We start from the raw sequence: 24,593 nt of genomic DNA, 5'->3' as shown, positions 1-24,593 counted from the left end.
TCGGTCGAAGCTGCGGGGAGCGGCGCTCAGGCTGCTGTCTGCAGCGGTACAGACCCTGGACCCACACTGTCAGGCTTGGCTGATCCAGACTATTGAATTGGACTCGCACAGAAATCACCAAGTTAGTGTGGGCGTTCCGCTTTATTCGCATGGCGTGCCGTGCGATTGGCTGTGGCGACGATGTCTCAACAATGTTTTTTTTTTTAGTTCTGATTTCCGTCTGATTTCGACGTATAAAAGTGTACGTCTGAAGCGAGCTCCCGGTGCTTTATTTTATCACAGCCGTGTGTACGGGGCTGTGCCCTCCAGTCGCGGGTACTGTCATTAATTTTAACTGGTCTGAGCAGCCTTCGCTCCTGGAATCGCTTTTAATGCATTACATTGTGAAGGGTTTAGGTCATCAGTTGCACACATCCATTCTACTGTTTTTTTTTTCTTTCTGTTCGCTTTTAGCTTAGTATTTTTAATAATGAAATCCAGTTATTGTCCGGAAAAAAAACTTGGCATTCGTTTCATTTTTACAGCACTATTGATGATGCAGTAGTGATGGCTTGGTACCATCATGTCAGACTGTTTTGTATTTGTACACAAGCGAAGCTTTGTATTCAAACCAAACGCTCGTCAGAAATGGTGATCTTACCGATTGTAAAGCAATTGCTAGAGATGTGTTGAAATAATTAAAATTACTGAATCTCTGAGTTAATCCTGCCCTACGTGGGTGAAAATAAAACTCGAGATGCCAATCACAGATGTGCCTGGGTCGGCTCCATTTTGTGCCTGGTGTTGTATTTGCTGCACTGTTATCTCTATGTGAAGGTGGCCAGTTCTAATTTGGCAGGACCTTGCATCTCAACCTAGGCTTCCAGTACGAGCCAGAAGGATGACGTCTAATGATCTATTGACGTGCAACAAATAGTTGTGAAGTTAAATGTCCTTCTTGTTACGTTTCACAACATAATGTCAAAATGCAACCCTTATGTGGCCATGACAAGGAATCCATGATCGTGATGGCAGCCTTTATTGCACTTGGATTGCAGGAGTGGCAAAATGATGAAATCAAGCTTTCCTCTCCACTTATCTTACTTTTCAGCATGGAATTAAACTCTGCTTGTTCTAGTCATGCCATGCCCCCGTTAGCTGATATAGTGTATGTCCACAGTGGAATCTGCTAAGTTATAGTGGCATGTCGAGTCGTATAAGAATACTATAATGACACCATTAGTAGATTATACCCCCCTTCATACACTCTGGGACCACGGAGAGTCACGACCTCAACTTTACATCTCATCTGAAGTTGGGACTTTTTTTTTTACAGTGTAGTGTCCCCGTCACTATACTGGGGCATTAGGACCCACACAGACCACAGGGTGAGCGCCCCCTGCTGGCCACTAACACCTCTTCCAGCAGCAACCTTAGTTTTCCCCAGGAGGTCTCACATCCAGGTACTGGCAGGGCTCCCACCTGCTGAGCTGCAGTGGGCTGCTAGTTGCGAGTTGCCAGGTGATATAGCTGCTAGCATATCATTTTATTCCCATTACATTTTACACCCTTTCACACTTATTAGGTCAATCCTCGGCGGACTGAAATGTAGGGCAGTATTTTTTTTTTTGTTTTCCCTACCTTTGACTCTTAGGATTTAAGGCAGCACGTTATCTACATACCGGTGACTGAAAAGCTGGCCTAAATTGGTGGACAGTAGGTTTTTAGCAATGTGAGTGTGACTTAAACACCTAAATGCTAAATAGTAAAGTCATGTGTTGGAAAGAAGTGGCAGCAACAGTACAGAAGCCTAAATAAGACTGGGATTTCATCCCTGTCATCCCCCTGTATCGTTGTTTGTACTATGCAGTACTTAAAATCTTTCATTAACATGTTTTCCCAGGGTTCAAGGTTAACTGTGATGTATTTGATGCATGACTATCACTTAAAACATATCAGTCTTTTCATCATAAGATCTTCTAAGACCCAGATAAGATGATGGGTATCTGCTTAGATGTTTTTATCTGGGGATTCAAACCATCCCCAATAACAAACTGCATTCTGCCAGCTTGAATGAACGCACATCTGTTCCTGCTTCGTGCATTTTAAACGCATGTTTAAAATGAGTCACATGGCAGGCTAAATATATTTTACTGTTGCATTATTGCATAGGTCTGCTGTCTAACAATGTATGCAAGTGTCAAAGACATTTTACATGGCAAACAGCCTTCTGAATGGACAATATGTTTTTCAGCTTCAACAATCCAATGATGGTGGTTAGCAAAGCTTAGCTATGTTTGCATTTCTCACAAAGATCTGAAGTTTTAGAAAGTTTAGAACAAAGCATATTGATTTGCATTGTTTGCCTAGCTATCTGTGGGTTAATAGCAGCTAAACACAAGGTGAGACTCAAGTGATTAAAGTTTGTTTCTGATGATTGACTCTAATTATCTACATTGTAAATAAGAATGCACATTCAACAGGGACTAGGCAATTCTAGGGAGGTCTTGAGCTGTCCTCCAGAGGAAGAGACCACAATATAAACACAGGGAAGACAGGACACAGGGTAGGCGCAGTCCAGGGGGAAACAAAGTTAATTTTACTTTATCCTCCCTTTCTTCCTCCAGGTTTGAGTCATGCATGAGGACCTTGTTCTGATCCCTCTTGGAGACCAGATTCTGGCTATGTAATCTGAACATTATTATAGAGAGCCTGCCGTCATGTTTATTTTAGGAAATTACGATTTCCTGCATTGTGGAATCCTTGGACTCATGACATTCTCCCCTAGTTTGGTGATGCGTTTCTGGAATAGGAAAATTAATTTGTTTGCCTTTGGGACTCAGTGTTACAGGAAGGCAGATTTAGTTCTGACACAGAAACATTTTCCTTAGGCTTTTCAGGTTGTTTCTCTGTCTGCCCTGTTTAAGATACTGTGGTTGTACTTACTGTGGTAATACTGTAGATTACAAGAACAGAATTTTGGGTTTCTTAGCCTACAGGGAGCGCGAATCAGGAATATACAGATTGTACACATTTGTATAGTTTTGTAAATTGTCGTTTAGTTGTGTTATTTTATTGTTAATGCCTGTCCTGTCAAGTCTGAACCTGATTTATTACTTTGTCACCAGAGCTGTGTCTTGGGTCACCTTGTTAAGGCTTGGTATTATCCTCTGTGTGTACAGGTATTAATCAGGTTTACTATAAATTGTGAAAGCCGTACACATAAATTAGATTATGACTTTCTCTGTGACCCATTCACCTGTCAGATGTGGTAAAATGCATGTTTATGTATTCACACTGATGATAAATTAACCACACGTATAGCAGGCGGGAATCCCTACACTTTTCAAGAAACATCCTGGGATTTTTAATGACCACAGAGAGTCTGGACCTCGGTTTTACATCTCATCTGAAGGACGGCACTTGTTACAGTATAGTGTCCCCATCACTATACTGGGGCCACAGATTGCAGGGTGAGCACCCCCTACTGGCCCCTCTTAATACCTCTTCCAGAGGCAACCTTAGTTTTTCCCAGGAGGTCTCCCATCCAGGTACTGGCCAGGCTCCCACCTGCTGAGCTCCAGTGGGCTGCCAGTTGTGAGCTGCAAGGTGAGAGGGCTGCTGGCAAGTTGGCAGCCTGTCCAAATGAAGGGTGATCTGGGTGAGAGATGTGAAAAACTGGAATGTGTAAGAGGGAGAGGCATGAAATCGAGAGGCATTTGAAGAGAAACAAGTCTATCATTGAGAGAAGAGTGAATGTGTGGTCCAAGTTTAAGGACAATATTGGCTCCTGATCAGATTTCCATTTGTTCTTGGTGGTGAATGTGTGAGGGGCCTGTTACTGATATTGTCACCGGCGATGTGATATTCAAATGTGGCTCAAGACTGACTGTGAGTTCACATATACAATACTTTACGCCAGTGCTGGATCTGCAGTTGCTGGCCCTGGGATGCATTAGAAAGCTGGCATGCATTTAGGTCAGGAAGGGCTGCCTTTTCAGATTGGGGATGTGTGCTACATTTGAGTAAAGGCTGCCTCATAAAACAAGAGTGAATGGGGCTCTAGAAAATGTTTATGCTGGAATTATCAAGGTAAGTTGCAGAAGCAAACAAACAACAAAGACAAGACAGGTCAGATACATTTCTTGAGTAACATCTTTCATGGAAACTCGTACAAACTGGAGCAGCTCTGCTGTCACTTTTGCCCCAGATTTATTCAAAGAAGATGAAAATTTGGATGATTGTATCACTGTTTAATTAGACAATTCTTATCGTTTGCCAGCCAGGATTTTATTCCCTCCTGTCCAGCTCCCTCTCATTAATTAACTTTAGGTCTAGCAGCACGGATAAGCACAGTGCCTGCTGTATGCCTGCCTGTCATCACTGCTGTTCATCCAGTCTCTCGCTCCAGGCAGGATGACAGGCGCTGTTTTAATAACGAATTAACATATTGGTTTGCTCTTTCTGTTTTCTTGCTTTTACACTGTGAGGAAAAATACTAATTTTTAGCCTCCCCACCCCCCCCAAAGGTTTGATGTGATCACCTACCAGGTTGATTGTGTGTCCATTGCTATGAAGAGTCCATCATTTTCCACCTGTCCCACTTGGTATCTATAATGGGCAGTTGTAACAGACTGCACTTTGGTTCATCTGAGTTGTTCTCAAACACACCCCAGCATTTACAGGAAAAGTAAAAAAAAAAAAACAAACCTTGTAGAAGATATGGACCTCAGGCATTGTTACAGAAATAACAACAAGCTTAGGTAGCCTCCATAGCAACATGGATGGGTGCGTCTAAAATAAGTTCCAAAGGATAGTTTGTTTGTCTGTATCTATTTGGTTTGATTTAAAAGGTCGTGATAAAGTGACGTAGGCAAATGTTATGCTCTTAAGTAGTTATCTCCGCCATTGTCTGCGAAAACAATACTGTAATCATTAAAAATAAATTGAACACATTTTTCCACGCTAAAAGCATTTTTGTTGTTGCCTCCAAACTATATTTCTTATCCTCTCTTCTCTGGTTGATAACACTAAAGCCTTGATACAGTTATTAAAAAAAAAAGGACGCAAATGTCTCATTTTTATGAGCAATGGCTGGGCACCAAGCATTACGTCTCCTGATGTCCTGTGCTTTCGTTTCTGTCCCAGACCCCGGGGAAAGGCGGCTCGCAGGGCTCGGATCCCGACCAGCCCGCTGCGGACTTGAACAATGAGGAATCCTCGGAGGTAATCTACTGTGTGTTCGGTCTCCTGAGGAATCTGTGTGTGTGTGGCTGCCATGTTCTCACCTGTGTGGCTGTCTGACCTGCTGGGGCTGTTTCCACGCTTATTAGATGAGGTGACTCGTATTCAAAGGTTAAAGCTGGGAGACCGATGTGTGCTTCAGTGGGTAGAGGGGCTAGGCTGAGGGCGGGGGGAGCTCTGGGATCACGGGTTCGAGCCTGGGTCGCGTCGCTAGCCGACTGTGACCCGGGTGCCTCGTGTGGCAATGCGCAGCTGTCGACGTTCCGCAGAGGGAAGAGTCGGATTAGATGTTCAGGGCTCTCTCGGCTTTTGGAAACAAAGCCATCCCTGTGACCTCCCAGGCACTTGCAGGCATACGGGCCTGTAGGTGAGGGACGGGTATCTCCTCCAATCAGCACTGATTCTCCTGTATGGGTGGTGCTACGCGATGTGTAAAAAGGTGATTGGCTTGAAGATGGGTGGGTTCGAGGAGTCTGCGTATGTGTCCTCATTCTTCCCTGTGTGCGGTTGCAGGGTTCTTAGCTATGAGCTCTTATGGGGAAAAGCATTATCTAATAATGCATCAGCAGCTGGCTAATTGTTCTGTCCCTGTAAAAGTGAGGTTTGGCAATTAACCTTTCCTATAGTTGTTGAGTATGAAGTAATATCTTAGCTTAAGTCCTGAGAAGTTAAGGAAACTGGCCGTTGGCACATACACAGGATCAGAAACGTTTTTCTGACGGAACATATTGTATGCAGTTTTGCTCAGAGATGTAACTCTGAGATGTAACAGTGTACAATCTGCAATTTTTCTTTGGACCACCTTAGTAAAAAAAAAAAATAGAAACCACAGAAGATTTAATCTAGTAAGATTTAGTCACCCATTAGAAAACCACTGCAGAGAGTTATTTTACGTTTGACAGTTTTCATTTGTCAATAAGTATTTTTTTTAAAACCATAACCTGAAGTTTAAACCTTTTTTGATTCTTGTTTGACATCTTCTGTCTGTGGCTACAGGCAAATGGGCACAAATTTTACTTTCCATTTACAGAAAAGCTATAGTGGAAGATTTTATTCTTTAGATCACGTAGTGGGAACATTGGAATCTTTTAAAATGAACATCATCCCTTGAATTTCTTGTTTTTATGTTGTTGGCGCTTGTGATTCAGATCTCAGATTTCTGTCTCTGTTCAAGAGGATGTGGGTTGTGAAAGCTGCTACTCTGTCCTTTAAGAGTGTTTGTAACCAATAAAATTACTAACTGCTTTGCGCTTAAAGATAACTGCATAACTGACTTTTGCAACAGCATATTCTCTTCTAGTTATTTTATTGGCATGGTAACAGTTGTTCAGGCTTGGATTTTTCCATTAATATGTTTCTACCATATGCTGAGCACAAAATTACCAATGTATAAAAATGGCCTTTTAATGAAAATCTCCCCTGCTTTATTGCCGGCAGTGAGTCATGCTTAACATATTATCAGTATATGATAATGTATTTATCAGGCCTTTGGAGTGTACTTTAAGAATAAGTTTGGATTAACACGGATATGTCTTTTAATGGAAACCTGGATGTAGCTGCAATGCATCTAATTATTTCAAACTGTGGGAGATGTACAAAAAACAGTGTTTTTATACTGTATGTGGCAAACTGCCAAAATGTGACATGCTGTGAACCTGGACACGGTACACCCTGGAATTCTGTGCTGTCAATACCAGTGGATTTGTCAGTTTGTGTAGGTTTTGTCTGAACATCTGTACTTGGGCCATTGACAGACATTAATGCGGTTCATTAAATGCAGAGAAATTAGTTCTAAGTAAAGGCATAAAAATAGGGTCCACAGCATGGGTATTAGGTCTCATTCTACAGTAGCTAAATGTTCCTCATGACTAGCATCCACAGCCGCAAAATGAGAATCTGAATCATGTGAAAGGAGTGGACATAGTTATCATAAGTGTAGCAGGAGAGGTCAGAAGCTGCCTAGAGTGGTGTTTATTGTTGATAAAAATGGAATTAATGTTTTAACTTGTTCAGTATTAGAGAGAGAGCAGATATTACCCAGTATGAGGATTTTGTTTATGATGGATCAAAAGACTATAACGGCCATTGTCTATAAGCCTGCTAATAAACAGTCAGCTCTATATTCCTCCACAAAAGCGCAAGGGATCACCCTGCTAACTTCGTAGATATTGCAAGCGCATCTCATTTGTGAGCTGAGGATCGAACAAGCAAGATAAGAAAGTTTTAGCCATAATTAGATGAAAGACTTAAATGTATTTAAATAATTTATGCTTTAGTTTTGTTGGGGTATGCACACCATGCAACAGGTCACGCTTCTACAGTCAAATTCTTAATCTTATTTAAAAGGAAAGCAAGACTAAATCCGTTACTGTATTGCCTTTGCAATTATATACTCAGCTGTTGTTGTATGATAACTTACCATAATAATGTGGTAGTGGTCAAGATCTGTGTCTTAAGCTGCATTTATTTATTAAACCCTTCACATGACTAGTATACATGACACATGCGCCTGTGGCTGGAAGGTTGCCGGTTCGTATCCCGTGGCCGGCAGAGGAATCCTACTCTGTTGGGCCCCTGAGCAAGGCCCTTAACCCCAGCTGCTCCAGGGGTCCGTATAAATGGCTGACCCTGCGCTCTGACCCCAAGCTTCTCTCCCTGTCTGTGTGTCTCATGGAGAGCAAGCTGGGGTATGTGAAAAGACAAATTCCGATTACAAGAAATTGTATCTGGCCAATAAAGTAAAGTGTATGATGTACACGAGCTCCTCCTTGATTTCTGCAGTTGGCATCCCAGCAAGAATTCCGATCGCGAGCTGTGACGCAGCGGCTCTCCGAGAGATCTGCTTTGTGCGTTGACTGCGGGTTCCTCTGACTCGCGTGCCTGTTCATCTCCTTCGTTTTCCATGTGCTGAGCTGTGGACTAACGCTGCCATTTAACAGGGGTTCATCTGCCCTCTCTGTATGAGCTCTTACCAAACCTCCACCGGGCTGTCTGACCATTACCAGAGCGAGCACGGAGAGGCAGACGCACAGCAGCTAGAGCGGCGCCCCCCGCCGACTCCCATCACCGTGGGTCTCTCCTCCTTCTCTTGATGCCCTGGGGTGGTGGCGCTTCTTGGGTGCTAGAAGACTTTCACATTGTACTCTGCAAAACGCCTGTGGCTCCTGCATGCCCTGTTAAGTCGTGAGCCGACCCTGTCTCTCCCTTGTCACTGAGCTTAGGTGTGGCTTTTGAGAGTCTGGAAAGGCGGTGGTTAGGACTGCCTTGGGCAGAATATCTCTTTATTATTTTATTACATCTTGCTTTAGGGATTGCATGTCCTGGATGTTCACACTGCTTCCTCAGCTCACTTCTGTTTTTAGCATTTGATGTTTTTGTCTCATCTTTTTTTTTTTTTGGTGGGTGTTCATGTAAGAAATGCACGTAGTGCTGAAATAAGTCTCGACGGTAAGGGTGTTCTGTTAAAGGCTGCTATGGAGGTTTTATTTTGAAATTGTTAAATAGTGGACAATAGTAGGCTCATTTGCATTGATGGTCTCAAATTGTGTTAAAATGGTGAGTTGGTTTGTAATTGGGTGAAAAGTAAGTCCTGCTGACTAACAATGCAGTTCTTTGGTAGATAGTATTGTGATTCAGAATAATCTCTTTATGTTCTTGGGGTTGCATTTCTAAGTACTCTCAAAACAGTTTCTCGGGGCAGAGGCATTGGAGAACTGCTTCCCGGTCTGTTATTGTGTGCTTCTCATCTCCTTTTGCCGTCTTGAGGAATTAAGAGCATGTCTTGGTTTGGCTGTGGGGTTTTGCTTGTTCCTGGGAGATGCAGGTTGCTGTGGAGCACTGATTTCAAGTTGAATCTGCGTGTCTGCAGGGGTTCATCTGTCCGCAGTGTATGAAGTCCCACGCCTCTGCCGAAGAGCTCTTTAAGCACTATGAAGCGTTTCACGAAACTGCCAATCAGTCTGGTGGTCACGGGGGACTGTCCGTCCAGTCCACAGGAAGGTAAGGAGGCGGTGTCTCCCCGATCAAGTGGTCTCGACAGAGGTCTTGATAAATAATTTCAGTCTCGTGTAATGTGCTGCAGAGGCCAAGTGTAATATCGGTCCAATCTCAATTAACCCAATTAACTGAGATGGTTCTGCAAAATATGTTTGTGAAAACACTTGTAATTGCCTGGAACTAAGCCAGCTTTAGAATCATGTTGCCAGAAATATGCAACCTATTTCTTTCCTGATTGTGTTTTGAAGAATGACTAAGACTTTTTATCAGCTGGTCTTTTCTGTCTTCTTTGTGTGGCCTACAATAAGAAAGACCCTTTTATATTGCTGGAGCCCCGTCATCATGTTCAGAGATGAGTCGGCTTATTTAGTGAATTACTTTACTTTGAATAATATTATTCTGAAATATATTTATTTGTTCTGTTTTATTCTTTTGCAGCAGGGAAGACGTAGCAATCCTTCGACAAGAAGTACAGGATCTCCAAGCTTCACTTAAGGTTGGGTCCCTTTGTGTCATGTTCATAGTTGCCTTCAGACTCCTTTTGAAATAGTTATGTTATGTTAGACTGTAATTACATCGATTATGTCACAATGATGTAATATAGGACAAAATAATGTTGAAGATAATGGAATGTTAGTTTCTTGTTTTCTTAAAGAAGTTTCATATGATGGTACAGGTATTTAATGAATCATATAAAAATCTGGACAGTAGCAAAGGTCATATATTTAGATGTTTTCACTGTGAAACATCTTCCTGATCACCCTGTAGATAGACAGTTGATAACAAACTGGTGAGCACTGGTGGAATCTATGTGGAATACATTTAAGGCTGAAAAGAAGAGGCATTTCTTTATGCAAATGGTTTTGGAAATTTTGGACAAGCTGCCAAGCCATTTTTTTTAAGCTCTCTTCTTTCAAGAAATGGATGGAGCAGTTAGTGACTAACTCTCAAGCAGGTTAGCTTGGCTGTTGTGATAATTTGTTAAGCAGACGGTCATACTGTGTCTTTTTTAAGCAGTGCAACACTTAATGTTGAGGTCTAAAAAAGACAATCTTCCATACTAACCTTTTCAGAAACATTAAGAAATTAATAATAGTATAAGTCATTCTGAAAAGATGTGATATTTACCTTGAACTTACTTTCTTCATTATTAGATGAAGACAAGACAAATTATTGTTCAACTCATCAATGTGATTCATAAAAAAGTCATATTTATTGTAAAAGTAAACAGTCACAACTACTTCTGTTCTGCCTGTTCGTTGGCTAGGCTGTGTTTAAAATGACACTATTTTACTGCACCAGATTATCAACCAAAGCAGTTTGACAAGCATGTGCAGCACAATGAACACTTTCAAATTCGTTTTCAATTATGCCCAAAGCAATGCTTCGTGCGTTGCCATTTGATATTGTTGAAATTTTAGGGTGCAGCATCCTCTTCCATTGTGACGTCCTTGAATTCTGCAGCGCTTTCTTTATTATGCTATTAGAATTTCAATCCAAAACCATCACTGAGATTCACGTTCAACGGCTTGTAACCATAAACTATGCAAATATTTTGTGTGGTCTGCTTCGTCAAATCAGGACAGGATTTCTTTTGTTTTGGCTACCTTTGAACTCAACCTAGTAATATCAAAAGGTAAGAAGCTAACGTAGGGAGCTACGTCAGCATGTGTAGGCTTCAGAGGAAAAGGTAAAGCTTTATTCCCTGCTGAAAAGAAACGAGACAAATGTTTTGGCTTCTTCAGGTGATCGAAAAAACATCTCATGATTAGGGTGGTTTAAAATATTTTGATACAAACTAAGCAGTCTTCATGGGACATAATCAGATCTTTCACTGCTCTGGCCTTTATTAATATTATATCCTTATGAGTGAATATTTATACATATTCTTAATCACTAAAATAAAATATGAAACATTGAGCACCTGCTGTTTTTGTGAATTCACACACTTGAGACCAGTGTTTTATCATCAACACGAGTCAGCCAATGCCAACTACAAACAGCCAATGAACATATTTGCTTATTTAAAATGTAAATAAAATGATGCAGATGGAAAACCTAGACTATTGTGTTTTGTTATGCATTGGTAGTATGTTTTTTTTTAATTTCTCCAGGAGGAGCGATGGTTTTCTGAGGAACTGAAGAAAGAACTGGAAAAGGTTCAAGGGCAGCTGAAGCAAGTAATTCCACTAAAACATCTAAAACTGGGCATTAATCAAGAGTAAAGCAGTGCCCTTTGAAGCACGTCTGTTAGAGAAGTTTCTCTATGTGCAGCATTCCTTCCCAGTTATTAGCCTACTACCTTCGCAAACCCATAGTAGCTTAAGATCATCTGTGCTGTGCATTGATGACAATACAGTAGATGTACAAGACATGTGGTTGGACTATTTTTTCACTATACTCCTTCCTTTCTGCTTTTGCCCATTTGGGCAAACATGTCTAAATCGGGTGATGAGATTCAGCTTGTTACTTTTAAGTTCTTTATGGGGTATTTAGTCTTTTCCTTTGGCAGCATTTCTGTTTCAGTTTCATATTCAAATACGACAGTGCAGAAGGCCTTGGCATTGATGCAAAGTGCTAAGGCCTTTCTCTCTGTGTGTTGTTCACTTAATATTTTCCTTCAAGATCATTGTTTACCTTTTCCATTTCTTATTTAGCAGTGCTTCTTAAATAAATCTCTTTATTCTCAGCCCGATCATAAATATTGCATAATTGAAAACTGCACACTGAGGAGGCTACATTATAATACAGAAGGCACAACTCTGCATAGCGTGTCCATCTGCAGTGCTTTTGTCATTTTACAAAGACCATGAAAATATCCAACGGCAGAGAATGACTTGAACGAGCCCGGATAAATACATTACTGTTAAATCATCTGGATATTTAGAATCTGATTGTGTATTAAGAAACTTATTTAGTAGACAAATATCTGCTAAATGCAGAGTCCAGTGTGAAACAAACATACATGGTGGCATAAACACCACAAAAAGTTGTGTGTTGCACTCAGACGTTATTTTAAGAGTATCATTTTAATCAAGGAATTAATGCAGCAACTCTATCCATCATGTCAGGGCTGGGAAGAGCACTTCTTGAGTGTGGGTGCTGACTTGCAGAATTCCTGTATAAATCCAGTGCTTGATGTCATCTCATTAGTTAAAGGTTGTCTTGTCTTAGCCATTGAAAGTACATTGTGTTCTAGGTTTAGATATTATAGCTAATAGGTGGGTTGGAACTTTTTATTGTATTTACAGTCCTGATTAATATTCTTATTTTTTTAGGGTCCACATACTGATGGAGTAGCAAGTGCTGAATCATCAGGTAAATGCACCCTCCGCGATGCCTGTAGGTTTTGGCCTTTTTGTAAAGAAACCGCTTTGTGTCCCAGCTGTCATCTGAAACTCGGATGCAATGCAGTATCTAATCAGAACCACAGTCCAGTGGTGATGATTTCGCCCTGTGGTGGTGATTTCAGAGATGCAGTCACTGGAACTGAAGCTGCAAGAGGCTGAAACGGAAAAGTTCCACATCAAGCAAATGAAAGACTTGTTTGAACAGAAAGCAGCACAGCTGGCCACTGAGATTGTAGGTAAGTGGGATGCCTTCCTGTAGGAGAGGTTATCTGAAGCCTGTTGCAGGAATGATGCGGCGTGGCGTGAGCTGATCTGGCTATGTCACCTGCAGACATCAAGTCCAAATACGATGAGGAGAAGGGCCTACGAGAGGCTTCGGAGCAGCGAGTCCTCAGCCTGTCCCAGGACCTGCAGAAAGAGAGAGAGGAGAAAGAGAAACTCCACACAGAGCTGGTAAAGTAATAGCATCTGTGTGCGCTGACTCCTGGCCTGCTGGGGAAAATCACGCGATTTCACTTGCTGACAGAATAGCATGTCGGCTGAAGTCATGTGTTGTTCAGCCTCACTGGCAGCCCAGGGTAAAGTTTCATCAGTCTCACAGGAAAGAGGTGAGAAGACAGGGCAGAGGGAGTGCTTTACAGTGTGTAGCTTTTGCAGGAAGGTCATGGCTGGTGTTTCTGGTTTTGGAACTAATGCATGAGTACTAAGCTCTTTGCATGATCCATGAGGTCAGCACACATTCCTTAACTTGTGATCAGTAAACCCATTATTGAACTTACTCTTGTCAGGTGGTTCTAACCTTTAAAGGAAAGGTGTTTCATGGATACACTGTTTTTTAATTCTGTATTGTTCTAAACTGCAAGGGTTTCAAGAATATCTTTATAACTGAGAAAAGGATTTTCTTCTCTGGATCTGTAATTATGTATTGGTTTCTTGAAGGTGTCATTACTTGATCTCTTTTCTTTAATGCATTACAAAAAGAGTCTGTCTTTAAAAAGTCCCTTTTGAAATCGCAGTGGACCCTGTGCTGCTCCATGATATTGCTCAATGCACTGGTGCCTGTTCTGTTCAAAAGAAAGCAACCAAAACTGTTCATGTGAAGTTGTTTTTAATGTGCCATTTCGATTTTTCCCTCCTCATCCTGAAACAAATGGAAACAAAAATGATAGCAGCCCAGTAGTGAAGTGGAGCCCAGGACGGAACTCTGCCCTAGTTCTTCAGTAAGGGGTTTTTAAACCCTGAACTGGGGCAGCTTCCATATTGTATATACAGTAGGACAAAGAAGGAATACAAACTATGACCTAAAAGTTGAAATTGGTGGTTTTGTATTTCTGAATGATTCTCATAACATGAAAATAACCCGTATACAACTGGGTTGTATACTCATGCAAGAGAAATTTGCCAGATCTTAATGGAGTAATATTTTTTCTGAAACATTATAAGGCTTGTTCCAGATGTTCAGATTTCTATGACAATATTACTAATGCTTCTCTGGTGACGGTTTCGACAGCCATTGTTACAGTGGTTGTATATATAGGACGACATTAATCCTAATTAAGCGTGGCCATTTTTTTTTGCTGTGACCCTCCAATTCTGAAGCTGCTGTTTGTTGTGTATTTTTTACGCTCTTCCTTTGGGAAGGGCATTTGGCGTCGAAATCGGACAGGCGCGGCGGGTGTTGCCACGCTCGCGAGCAGACGCGCGGGTTTTCGCGTGTGCTTGTGGACGGGGAAGGGTGTGGGCTGGCTGTGACGCTGCTCTGTGCCGCTCTCCCAGCTGCAGCGGCCAGGGGTGGAGGATGTGGAGGTGCTGAAGAGGGAGCTGGTGCAGGTGCAAACCCTCATGGACAACATGACCCAGGAGAGAGAGCAGGAATCCGAGCGCCTCAAGAACCAGTACAAGCAGCTGCAGGCCGAGTACACAGCCTCAGAGGTACGTCTGAGACGAGAAGAGACCGGTGGTCTCTTAGTCCATTAGTTAGTTACAGTGCACGGGAACGAGATCGTGATTGTGCTTTAGGCGTTTTCCAGATGGATCAGGACCGAAACTAGAACACAAATGCTGAATGCATTGAATTGCACCATGAAGATGAAACTTTGTAGTATCCTTTCTCCAAGGCAGTTTCTCTGACGGTAAGTTCTGTAGGGATCATCTGTACTGTTAAATTCTGTTGTTGTGTTTCTTTCACTGTGCTGTGATTCATAATTAAGCAGTTTTTAAATTATTTAAAGTGCCTCAGAGAGGAGAGCTAAGTTTTTAGTATATTGAAGCAACCGGGCTTTTTTTTAATCAAGAGTGCTTGAGCGATTGTTTTATCTTTTGCTTTTTCCCCCCCAAGACAGCTTAGCCTTAGAAGAACTGTAAAGACTGAGCAATGGACAATTTGTGAAACGCATAAACTAGAAGAATAATGAATGCAATGTTCATGACACTGTTGCCGAGTTTGTGCCACGCTGGTCCAGAATGTCTGTAACAAGCTATGCCGTGCCCTGCTGTGATCATGCCTGGTACTCTCCCAGCTGGCATTCTGCTTCCATGGGCAACAGGCAGATAATTGAGTCAAAGGATCAGAAAGTTGGACATATCAGAAAAGATTAGTTGCATTAGAATAGAGAACGATGATTATATGAGGAAAATGATGAAACAAGGAAACAAAAAATAGCTGTGAAACTCATTTCTGCTCTGTCCTGAAACAGGATGCCAAAACCTTTGAAGATGTGTCGCTGCCCAACATTGCCTAGCGCATTAATCATCTTGTTTTTATTTTAAGTATATTTATAGATCTTGATTACCCCAAAATGCAGCTTCTTAAACCTTAGTGTCCAAACTATGGAGACCTGCCTTGCAGTGTGGATTAGAGGTGGAGTGCTGACACATACAGTACTTTCCCACACAGAGTACCTGGAGCTGATGCCTCCAGTTTGTGCCTTAATGAGTTTTTGCCGTCATGCAGTACCTGTGGCTGCTGTTAATGTCTGTGTTTGTTCTTCTTCCGTCTTCTTCCATCTGTTTTCTTCTTCTGCTTTCTGGTGGAGGTTCGTAAACTTGAGGTAATCTTCTTTCCACTGGTCTTGTCAACGTTGTACTGTTCATGTTGTCCGATGTGTAGTGGCTGTCTGTGAGTGGTTGTCCATTTTGGCATACTGTGGGACAGACTGACTCAGCTTCACAGCTGTTGTTCACCTTCTGCTCCTGTGCATCAAAATGCTTTCGTTCCACAAAGGAGCTGAGGCATTGACGTCCACAGTTCGCATTTTTAAGACGTTTTTAAACTTTTAAACTTTTGCTGCATTTACATTGCAGGTACATTATTCAGTGTTCTGTAACCCTGTCAAGAGCTTCTCTTCTTTTGAGTTTTGCTATCAGTCTTGAATTTAAGATGATTCAAAACCCTGGTGAAGAAGAGTTGGCATTCTTGAACTGAGATGATGTTTACATGTTCTAAAGACTATATATTATCTCTGAAAGTGAGCCTTTTCTCTGATGTGAAGAATGTAATATTCCATTCCTGCTTTGTAATCAACAATCTACCTATTAACTTTAATAATTAAGCTTTTATTTTATACATATTAAAATGTGTATTTGTGTGTTAATAAAATGCTTTTTCTTAATTTTTTTGGTAAGTATTATCTTGGTGTCATGAAACTCACTGTACCAAATGATGTAGATGGATATTTTTCTGAAACAAAAAATAAGGAAGATTGTCTTTTCTTGATAATGCCTAGTTCAGGAAGGTCTGCAGATTTCTTTGGAGGCATTTTGTAAAAGGACTTTTTTTGAACGTGTGGTCAGTAAACACTGTGCTTTCTGCTTAGACTACGATATCCCAGATGCGGGCGGAGCTGGAGAAGGGTCCCCAGGAGGTGGCTGTGTACACGCAGCAGCTGCACAAGCTGCAGAGCTCCCTGAATGGACTTCAGCAGCAGAACCAGGTAAGGCAGGAGCAGAGTGACTCTCCTAACAGGATGCACGTGTGCTGTGTAATGGCACTGCTACAAATGCCAACATGCTCTGGTTGTTGTGCCTTGCTGGGAGTGATTCAGCCTTATAGAGAACAAAGCCTGATTAAATCCGAATCATAAACATAAGCTTGCAGTAATGTTTTTATTTTAAAGTTGAAGAGGGGAGCTTCGTCAGCGTGTGTTGGCTGCAAAGCAACAAGCAAACATTAATTCCGTGCTTGGAAAGAAAGCTGTTAAGCCTTTAGCAAGTGTTTTTAATTTAGACTTTTTGTTTAATGTTTAATTCACACATAGCTGTGGTTTATTTTTCGAAGCGTAGGCATAAAACCTGTAGATTATTATTTAGGTTTCTCTTTTAAATAGAGTTAATTAAACAGTAAAACCCTGTCAGTGCAAACATATTAAATGCATCATGCGATTAACAAAATAATTAAGTCAAAACAATAACAACATGTAATTCTCTGACCAAAATGTACAAAGGTAATTAAATACAAACCTTAAATGTGCAGCCTACAGTAACTGAAACAAAAACAATGCCAGAGACATGAGTAACATAAATAGATTCAGATTATCTGAACCCCAGGGTTTGGTGACTTTAATCTCTCACTCCCATATTTTTACTGTGAAGAGGTTCTAAAATCAATTCAGGAAGTAACCTTTCTTACCATGAAAAATACATCTGAAACTGGGGCCATGCGTCTACACGCTGGAATCGTTACAGTTATAGCTTTCTGTTGACGGTAATGTTTCAGAATATTTAGAAACCCTGTCATCAGGGGTCTCATAACTTTGATGCATGTGCATTCTTTCCAGAGTCTGCCGGTGAGAATATGTAGTAAGTGAACTATACACTCACAAGCGAATCTGTAATGTCCATGAGTTACAGTCACATAACTGCCTGCACAAGACCGCTACTAAGAGTCAGCCGGTGGCTCAGAGTACCTGTCGGTGCTTTGTTGCAGTTCCTCATAATCATTTTCTGTTTTGTTGTAGTTCGTGTTGTTTAAAACATTTTGGGCAACAGGTGGCTTTTATGTTGTCAGTAGGTTTTAGTTCAATGAAAATATTGGAATGTATTGTCATCTTTAATTCATTCCAAAATGCTCCCATGAATGAATGTGAGGTTCTGTAGTGTTTGATATGGCCTGTTATTGTTTCAGTCTGGAAACACTTAAAAACTGTTGCAGGATTCAGACTGTTTTGGATATTATATTGTTGTCCTTGGTCTTCCTTGATGAAGATGCTTTATGGTATCTTCTTTTCCAATGAGATGAGGAAATTTGGCCCATCTAATAGTAGCTGAGGGTTTCACCCAGCTGTGTTTTGAAACTAACCTGGTATTTGCTTCAACTATATGGCTGAATAAATTGTTCCAGTTTTGCAACGCTTTGCATAATGAAATGTCTCCTTTTCTCAGTTTTAAATGGACTTGTAAGTAGTATTAAACTTACCTTTTTCTTATTTTATTCCATTATTTTTTTTTATATTCTTTTCACAATATTTTGTCTGCGGTGCCATTCACGTTAGCTTCTCATGGCTCTCATACATGTTTAAATTAATTAATTTTCCCCTCAAGCTATAAGCTATTTTTCCATTTATTTTGAAACACAGCTTCCTTAATCCATTCTGTGTATGATAGTCCTTTAGTATTCACCCAGTTATACTAGAATACTAGTAATACTAGCAAGAATACAGAGAATCAAAAATGTATTTTTTATGCTGAGCTGATGCTTTAAACCTTGAAAAATGACCAAGCATACAGGTAATAGGAGTTATTTTAATCGCATTAATTAAATTCACAAGCGTTCTCTCCACAGTGATGTCCTAAAGGACTGAATGGGCTGACAAGTCCATAGTAAATGGACTAATGATCCTTTGCATTTATTACATTTTAAACACGTTCCAGTGCCATGTCTCTTAATCTTCTCCAATTCTTCAGGGGGTGTAGTAGAATCTGTTTAAAATTTCACACTGAAGTTATTATGTTTTGCTCTATATTATTATTATTCCAGGCTGTATCCAAATTTATTTTATCTGATGGAGAGAAAGAGCTCTTTTACTTCTGAAAAAGAGCCGTCTCAAGACTATTCATGTCTTGTGTAGAGAGTTTTGAGTTGTGTCATCAAGAAAGCCCTGGATTTTATTCAACGAGCTAGTCTTCAGCTGAATATAGTTAAAAAAACCAAGTGAGAAAAACAGACTGTTTCTTGACAGAAGTCGTCAAATTGTTCTCTGTTCAAGGCAAACTGTTTTAACTGTCAGTAACTCATATTGAGTAATATATTACAACTGAGGACACATAATTACCCTAGTCCTGCTCATTCAACTTGCCTGATAACTTAGAGTATAGAACTTTTATATGGGAGAGCAAAGAGAGTTCTTCTCAATCTGTTTGCTTTTTGCGATATCCAGCCAGCTAGTATTAATATTCTATTAGATTACACATGTCATCAAAGCGAATATTACTCTAAACTCATGTTACACTGCACAGCCGAATTAAGGTGTAATCAAGGATAATTTTACATCACGCATTGGGAGCTTTTATCATGGAGAATAAAATGTCACAATTGAATATATGATGCGCCAAGAGCTCTTTGTCTTTGTTTGGCATTTTGGCACGGTCTGGTATGGTTGTCAGGGATTCAGCTTCAGTGCCAAGCACGCCTTGATGATGTATTTACCTTGGAAGCAACAAAAAAAATGTCCAGACGATGTTGTGTGGGGCAGGAAAAGGGAGAGGTCCCGTTGCATGAATCATTTTGCCCTCTCTGGGTTAGATTAGTGCTGAGCCTTTGTTTGGCAGAGAGTGTATAACATTTGTCGGATAAAATCTCTATAAAAAGATGGCAGCTGTAGACCTCTCAGCTTCTCTTCCCTAACGTGAGGAAGCCCATTCAATAATCAGAAATGAGCAAACTATGTAGCAGTATGTCATCTTCATCTCTCTTCGGTAGTGGTTTGAACAAAGCCTGCTGCTCTGGAGTAAAGTTCAATGTCGATTTCTGGGTACCTCTTAATTTGGCAATTTCCAGCATCTTATTCTGTTAATTAAGCCCTTCTTAATCTGCCTGTATTGGCCAATGTTTAGAACCAAATATCTTATGTAATTCATAAAATTAATATAATTTTTGATATATATATATAATGTGTCGTAAAATACTAAATTGTAGTATAAATAATGCTTTGGCATATTTCTTTAGGGACACATATACTGTAATCTTGATGTAGAAGTTAATTCAGAGGAATAAACTTTTACTTTCAAGAGGTGATAACCATTTTGTTTAAAAGACTAGCTACAGTCTGCCTGATTATCGCCAAAGAGCTTTTCACTATTTTCAGCTTTTTTCATTTTAAAAGATGGTGGTACACTTATTGTAACTGAAATTACTTAAAAGGAACAAAAATAGTATTTTAAATGGAACTTTGGTATTTAATATCCTGGTATGTTAGTAGTGGAGGCAAGTGTGTTTATAATGAGTCATTCTATTCATTGGTCATAATATTTTATAATGACGTGAAATTAATACATTATACACATGGTACACATTCAGCCCCCTTCGTCAGCTGCCTTGTGCTGTGTGAACGTTCCATGCAGGTGTTTGTCAGACGTTTTGTGTTGAGATTGAGCTACAGAAGATTTCTTCCAGTGAGGAAGTATCCACTTAGGGTAGAAATGAACAGGTGCGCAGTTCAGTATCAAGATGGCTCACGCGTGGCAAACAGTGTGCAAGCGTCCCTTTACATGTTTACCTGAAATGTGTGGGATTGAACCCCAATGACTTTGTTTTAACATGTCAAAGTTCCAGTTTCCATAGTGCCAGAAACAAAAGCTGAAATTCTGTAGTTTTCCCTATTATTATTGTTTTCATCTGAAATACAAATTCCATTATACCCAACCAAAATTATTCATTTCACTTCACTGGCCCAATACCTGTGCATCTGGCAGTGTACAACCTGTTTCCCAGGGCAGGTAGGGTCGTTACTGTGATCCAATCCGATGAAAGATGTGGTGGATCCTCTGTGTGGGCTGATCCGTGGTCCTACGCAATTGTTTCCAGAGTCTGTCGGAGAAGTTGTCCAAGAAAGACAAGGAGTGCCGGGAGCTGGATGAACGCCTCGGCGAGGAGCTGGCCAGCAAGAAGAGCCTGCAAGCCAGCCTGCACCAGAAGGAGCTTGACTGCCAGCAGCTCCGGGCCCAGGCCTCGTCCACCGACGCCTCTCTCCAGAGAGCCCAGGCGGAGCTCAGCGAGAGAGGGGAGACCAGCCACAAGCTGAAGCAGGAGCTGTCGGAGCTGGAGGTCAAGCACCAGCAGCTCAAAGCTGAGTTCAAGCAGCTCCAGCAGCAGAAGGAAGAGAAGGAACAGCAAGGACTCCATCAACAGACTGAGATCAACCAGGTAGGGACGGTCTTAATAAGAGCTTTAGAAATATCTTTTGCAACAGCCTGTCATTGTGTCTTCTGACAGCCTTGCGTTTTGTAATGTTGTTTCTCTCAGAGGCCAGTTAAAATCAAAACAACACAAATATTTCTAATCATAAATAGTGAGTCTTTGATGAGCTTTTTCAACATTTATTCATAGACTTTTTCAGAGTCTTGGAAAAAGCTAGTATGATGAAACGATATTGTATTCATTATCATTCCGAAATGGCGTTTATTTTTTTAAAGCGGCATAATGTTGGACAGATGGTCTGAATTTTTTACGTTTACTGCCTCCGATGCATATAGATTTAGCCTGAACACGATGCCGTTCTACATGACAAAGAAGGTGATGAGCTAACATACTATACTCCCTCTCACTCTGTTGTTTCTGCTCTGATGCGCCAAATTGGCAGAGCTTTAGAGAATTCTGTTAAGGATCCTACATTGCGTCAGTGCTTTTACAACCTTTTTTTGATCTCCCTTAGCAACGGAACTTTTCCCACCTCGTTGCATAAAAGTGCTCAGTGGGGAGGGCATGTACAAATGAAATGAAAGAGCCGTCGGCTGACATTTCCGTGACACTTCCACTGAGTGCTCTGAACACACGCGCAGTTTATTTTGCCCTGGAGCTCCAGGTGGCCCTCCTCAGGTGGGCGGGGCTGAGCCGGACCTTGGGTCACCCTGAGTGTGTGTGTGTGTTCCCTTGCAGCTGCACGCCAAGCTGCTGGAGGCGGAGCGCCAGCTCGGGGAGGTGCAGGGCCGCCTGAAGGAGCAGCGGCAGCTCTCGGGGGAGAAGCTGAAGGACAGGGAGCAGCAGGTGGCCGACCTGCAGCTCAAGCTCTCGCGGGCCGAGGAACAGGTGGGCTTGATGCTCCACCCGCCCCGCCGGCGGGAAGCAGGCTGTGTCGCTGTGCGTCTCCCCCTCTTGTCCATCCAGCCCTTCCATCGCGTATCGCTAAGTAAAACTTCAAGCTAAGGAACCAACTGAATGTTACAAGTGCAGCTCAGAACACATGAATCAGATTTTACATTTGGGCAACTATGTATAGTAAGTAAATGAAAAACCTCACGGTGTCAGTGGATGACCAGTCAAGCCCTCAAGCATGCTAACTTTTCTCATTACTCTATAGAAATACAGCACATATGCTGGAATTAGTCTTGGGTGGTATTTGCTATTTTCAGAGTCCTGCCATCTAATGAAATACTTCTAGTCTCTGCGCTACAAAGTGTTTTTCCTGATTAAATGTTTCTATTATATCCAGAATTACGGACACCACTTTTCACTCAAATAACACCTTTGACCATGCAACGATAAGCTTTTAGATTGAATTTAATAACATTCCATACATCATTAGTTAATACATAATAATATATTATTATTTAAAACATTATTAAAATTACGCTAATTTAATTGAATGGATTTGGATTTCACAAAGAACGGCCTGGCTTTCTAGAGTTTAATCACATTGTTGAATGTGCACAGAATAGTAATAATAGTAATAATTCCTTACACCTATATAGAGCTTTTCTGGACACTCCACTGAAAGTGCTTTACAGGTAGCGGGGACTCTCCTCCACCGCCACCAGTGTGTAGCCCCACCTTGATGATGCAACGGCAGCCAAAGTTCGCCAATATGCTCACCACACACCAGCTATCAGTGGGGAGGAGAGCATTGATGAAGCCAATTCAGTTGTAAACCCATATATCCTTCAGGATGACAAATCGGGAAGAAAATAAACTGAACAGTTGGAAGATTGCTTTATTACGTGACCACAAGCATGCTTGATCCCCATTAGACAATTATATAAACATGTTCAAGTTAAACCTCAACTAAACAAAGGTATTTGATCGTACAATTAATTTTAACAGAACTAACTCACTTTTACTGACTTTTACGTTTAGTGACAAGGCAGGGCACTTACTTGCAAATTGGCTAAAAATAAAAATTGAGATATCAATGTATTGCAATTACCTGTCACCTGCAGTCCAACAGGAGATTTGACATTGGATCCCAAAGAAATTTATAATATGTTCAAAACATTTTCCATTACTTCATACAAACCTCAACATGAAGCCAGCTCCAGATGTCAGACACAATTTTCTCAGTGGCATGAAATGTAATAAAATAACTGAAGATAGTCTGGAAGACTTACTTTTCTCAGAAAAAACTGTGCCAAACAGTGTTCAGGATGCAGCCTGGAAAACAACCAGGAAATGATGGGTTACACTTCATGGGTTTTTAGGTATTTTTGAATACGAATCTCCCTTCTGTTTTTAACAGTGGTTTATTGTTATGCCTTCTTCTTAATCACTTCTTAGTGTGTTACTGTTCAAACATAATAAGGCCCCTACTTCAAGCGCGAGATACCACCCCTTTCACTCTTGAAGGAAAGCATTAAGTTCACAATTTACAGTGACTTGTTTCTAAAATACTTCTTAATTCTAATTCTTAAACCTAATTCATTAATGGCAGGTACTTATCTGATAAATATAAGAATGCCTGGTCAACTTGGCCCTCTTAGCTAAGTGTATTGATACTCGTACAGTGGTGGTCTTCCCTTATTCTGAGAAAGCTTTTGGTAGCTTTTAAGCACATAAGATGGCTTTTTCTATGTACAGAAGGTATGTACATAGGTGTTCAGATGAATTGTTACTTTTTATCGTTTTAACTAAACTTCTCTTGAGATGCAGCAGAAAAGCTGCACCCATAGTCACTGGTATAATGATGCAGCATGCATTCCTCTCAAGACTCAGTATAACCTAAAGAGACATCCGGTCGCTCTGAGCAATGAACACTTGTAGTGTTTTGTACAAATTAAAAAAGGGACTCTTTTTAGACCTTGCCTGTACTGTGTCATCTGCTCCCTCTTCACCCAGCACGGCTTTCCATTCCTTGCCTCACAGGGAACTGCACGTTCGAAAGAAAGCTGCAGTGTGTTGCTGTTTATTAGTCACGTTCCGTCACACGTTTCATCTCCTGTTGTTCTGGTCACATGTCCAATTTAGAGGACCCTTCCTCGGTCAGCTGTCATGTCAGTGATTCACAGCACAGTCCGGCACACGTAGGAACGTTGAAAGAAAAGCTAAGAGGAAGGCCTCCAGTCTTGAGCATTTCCTCGCTCGAGCGGTAGCCACGCGAGGGCAGGGCATTAGAAAGGGCCTGTACTTATTCAGCCAAGTCAGAGGCCAGATAAGCGTTCACCCCAAGATGCAAGCATTGATTTAAGAAGCTTCAAATAGGTTTTAGAACGTTTCCTCTTCTTTTTTTTCGATTTATTGCTCGCAGTTGAAGGAGAACGCAACAAAGTCGACTGACTTGCAGCACCAGCTTGACAAGGCTAGACAGCAGCATCAGGAGGTGCAGGCTCTGCAGCAAAGCACCAACGCCAAGCTGCGCGAGGCCCAGGTGAGCACGCTTTTATGAAGAGCTGACGTAGGGGTGAATGTTGGTTAGCCATAGTCCAACTCCAGTTCATCCAACACAAAGCCAAGAGCACTCAGAGGCTGCGTTGTCCTGTAGCGGGACCTGATGTGTCATGCAGATCTGCAGTGAGGTGGCACAGGAAGGAGACTAGTCAGAGAATTTGAACTGAACTAAAGAGCTTGCCAGAGAAAGAAGGAAGGAGGACTGGGAGACCTGA

At 41.3% G+C, this 24,593-nt stretch overlaps 1 protein-coding gene across 3 annotated transcripts in view; it reads left to right on the top strand.

Moving 5' to 3' along the window:
• Window positions 1-24,593, top strand: part of eea1 (early endosome antigen 1) — a 44,302-nt gene that overhangs the window by 386 nt on the left and 19,323 nt on the right. For 2 of the 3 annotated variants that reach the window (XM_088923058.1, XM_088923060.1), the window contains exons 2-14: window positions 5,128-5,205; window positions 8,163-8,291; window positions 9,092-9,222; window positions 9,658-9,715; window positions 11,334-11,399; window positions 12,498-12,537; window positions 12,692-12,805; window positions 12,901-13,022; window positions 14,346-14,501; window positions 16,385-16,501; window positions 20,590-20,928; window positions 21,661-21,810; window positions 24,239-24,358. In XM_088923058.1, the coding sequence (XP_088779184.1) occupies window positions 5,128-5,205; window positions 8,163-8,291; window positions 9,092-9,222; window positions 9,658-9,715; window positions 11,334-11,399; window positions 12,498-12,537; window positions 12,692-12,805; window positions 12,901-13,022; window positions 14,346-14,501; window positions 16,385-16,501; window positions 20,590-20,928; window positions 21,661-21,810; window positions 24,239-24,358 (1,620 nt within the window). The remainder of the gene's footprint in view (window positions 1-5,127; window positions 5,206-8,162; window positions 8,292-9,091; window positions 9,223-9,657; window positions 9,716-11,333; window positions 11,400-12,497; window positions 12,538-12,691; window positions 12,806-12,900; window positions 13,023-14,345; window positions 14,502-16,384; window positions 16,502-20,589; window positions 20,929-21,660; window positions 21,811-24,238; window positions 24,359-24,593) is intronic. The other variant, XM_088923059.1, reaches the window with a different exon arrangement.

Source organism: Atractosteus spatula, chromosome 8 (assembly GCF_055471065.1).
Source record: "Atractosteus spatula isolate fAtrSpa1 chromosome 8, fAtrSpa1.hap1, whole genome shotgun sequence".
Lineage (NCBI taxonomy): Eukaryota > Metazoa > Chordata > Actinopteri > Semionotiformes > Lepisosteidae > Atractosteus > Atractosteus spatula.
Note: the sequence above shows the minus strand (reverse complement) of the source record. Positions and strands in the feature narration are given on the sequence as shown.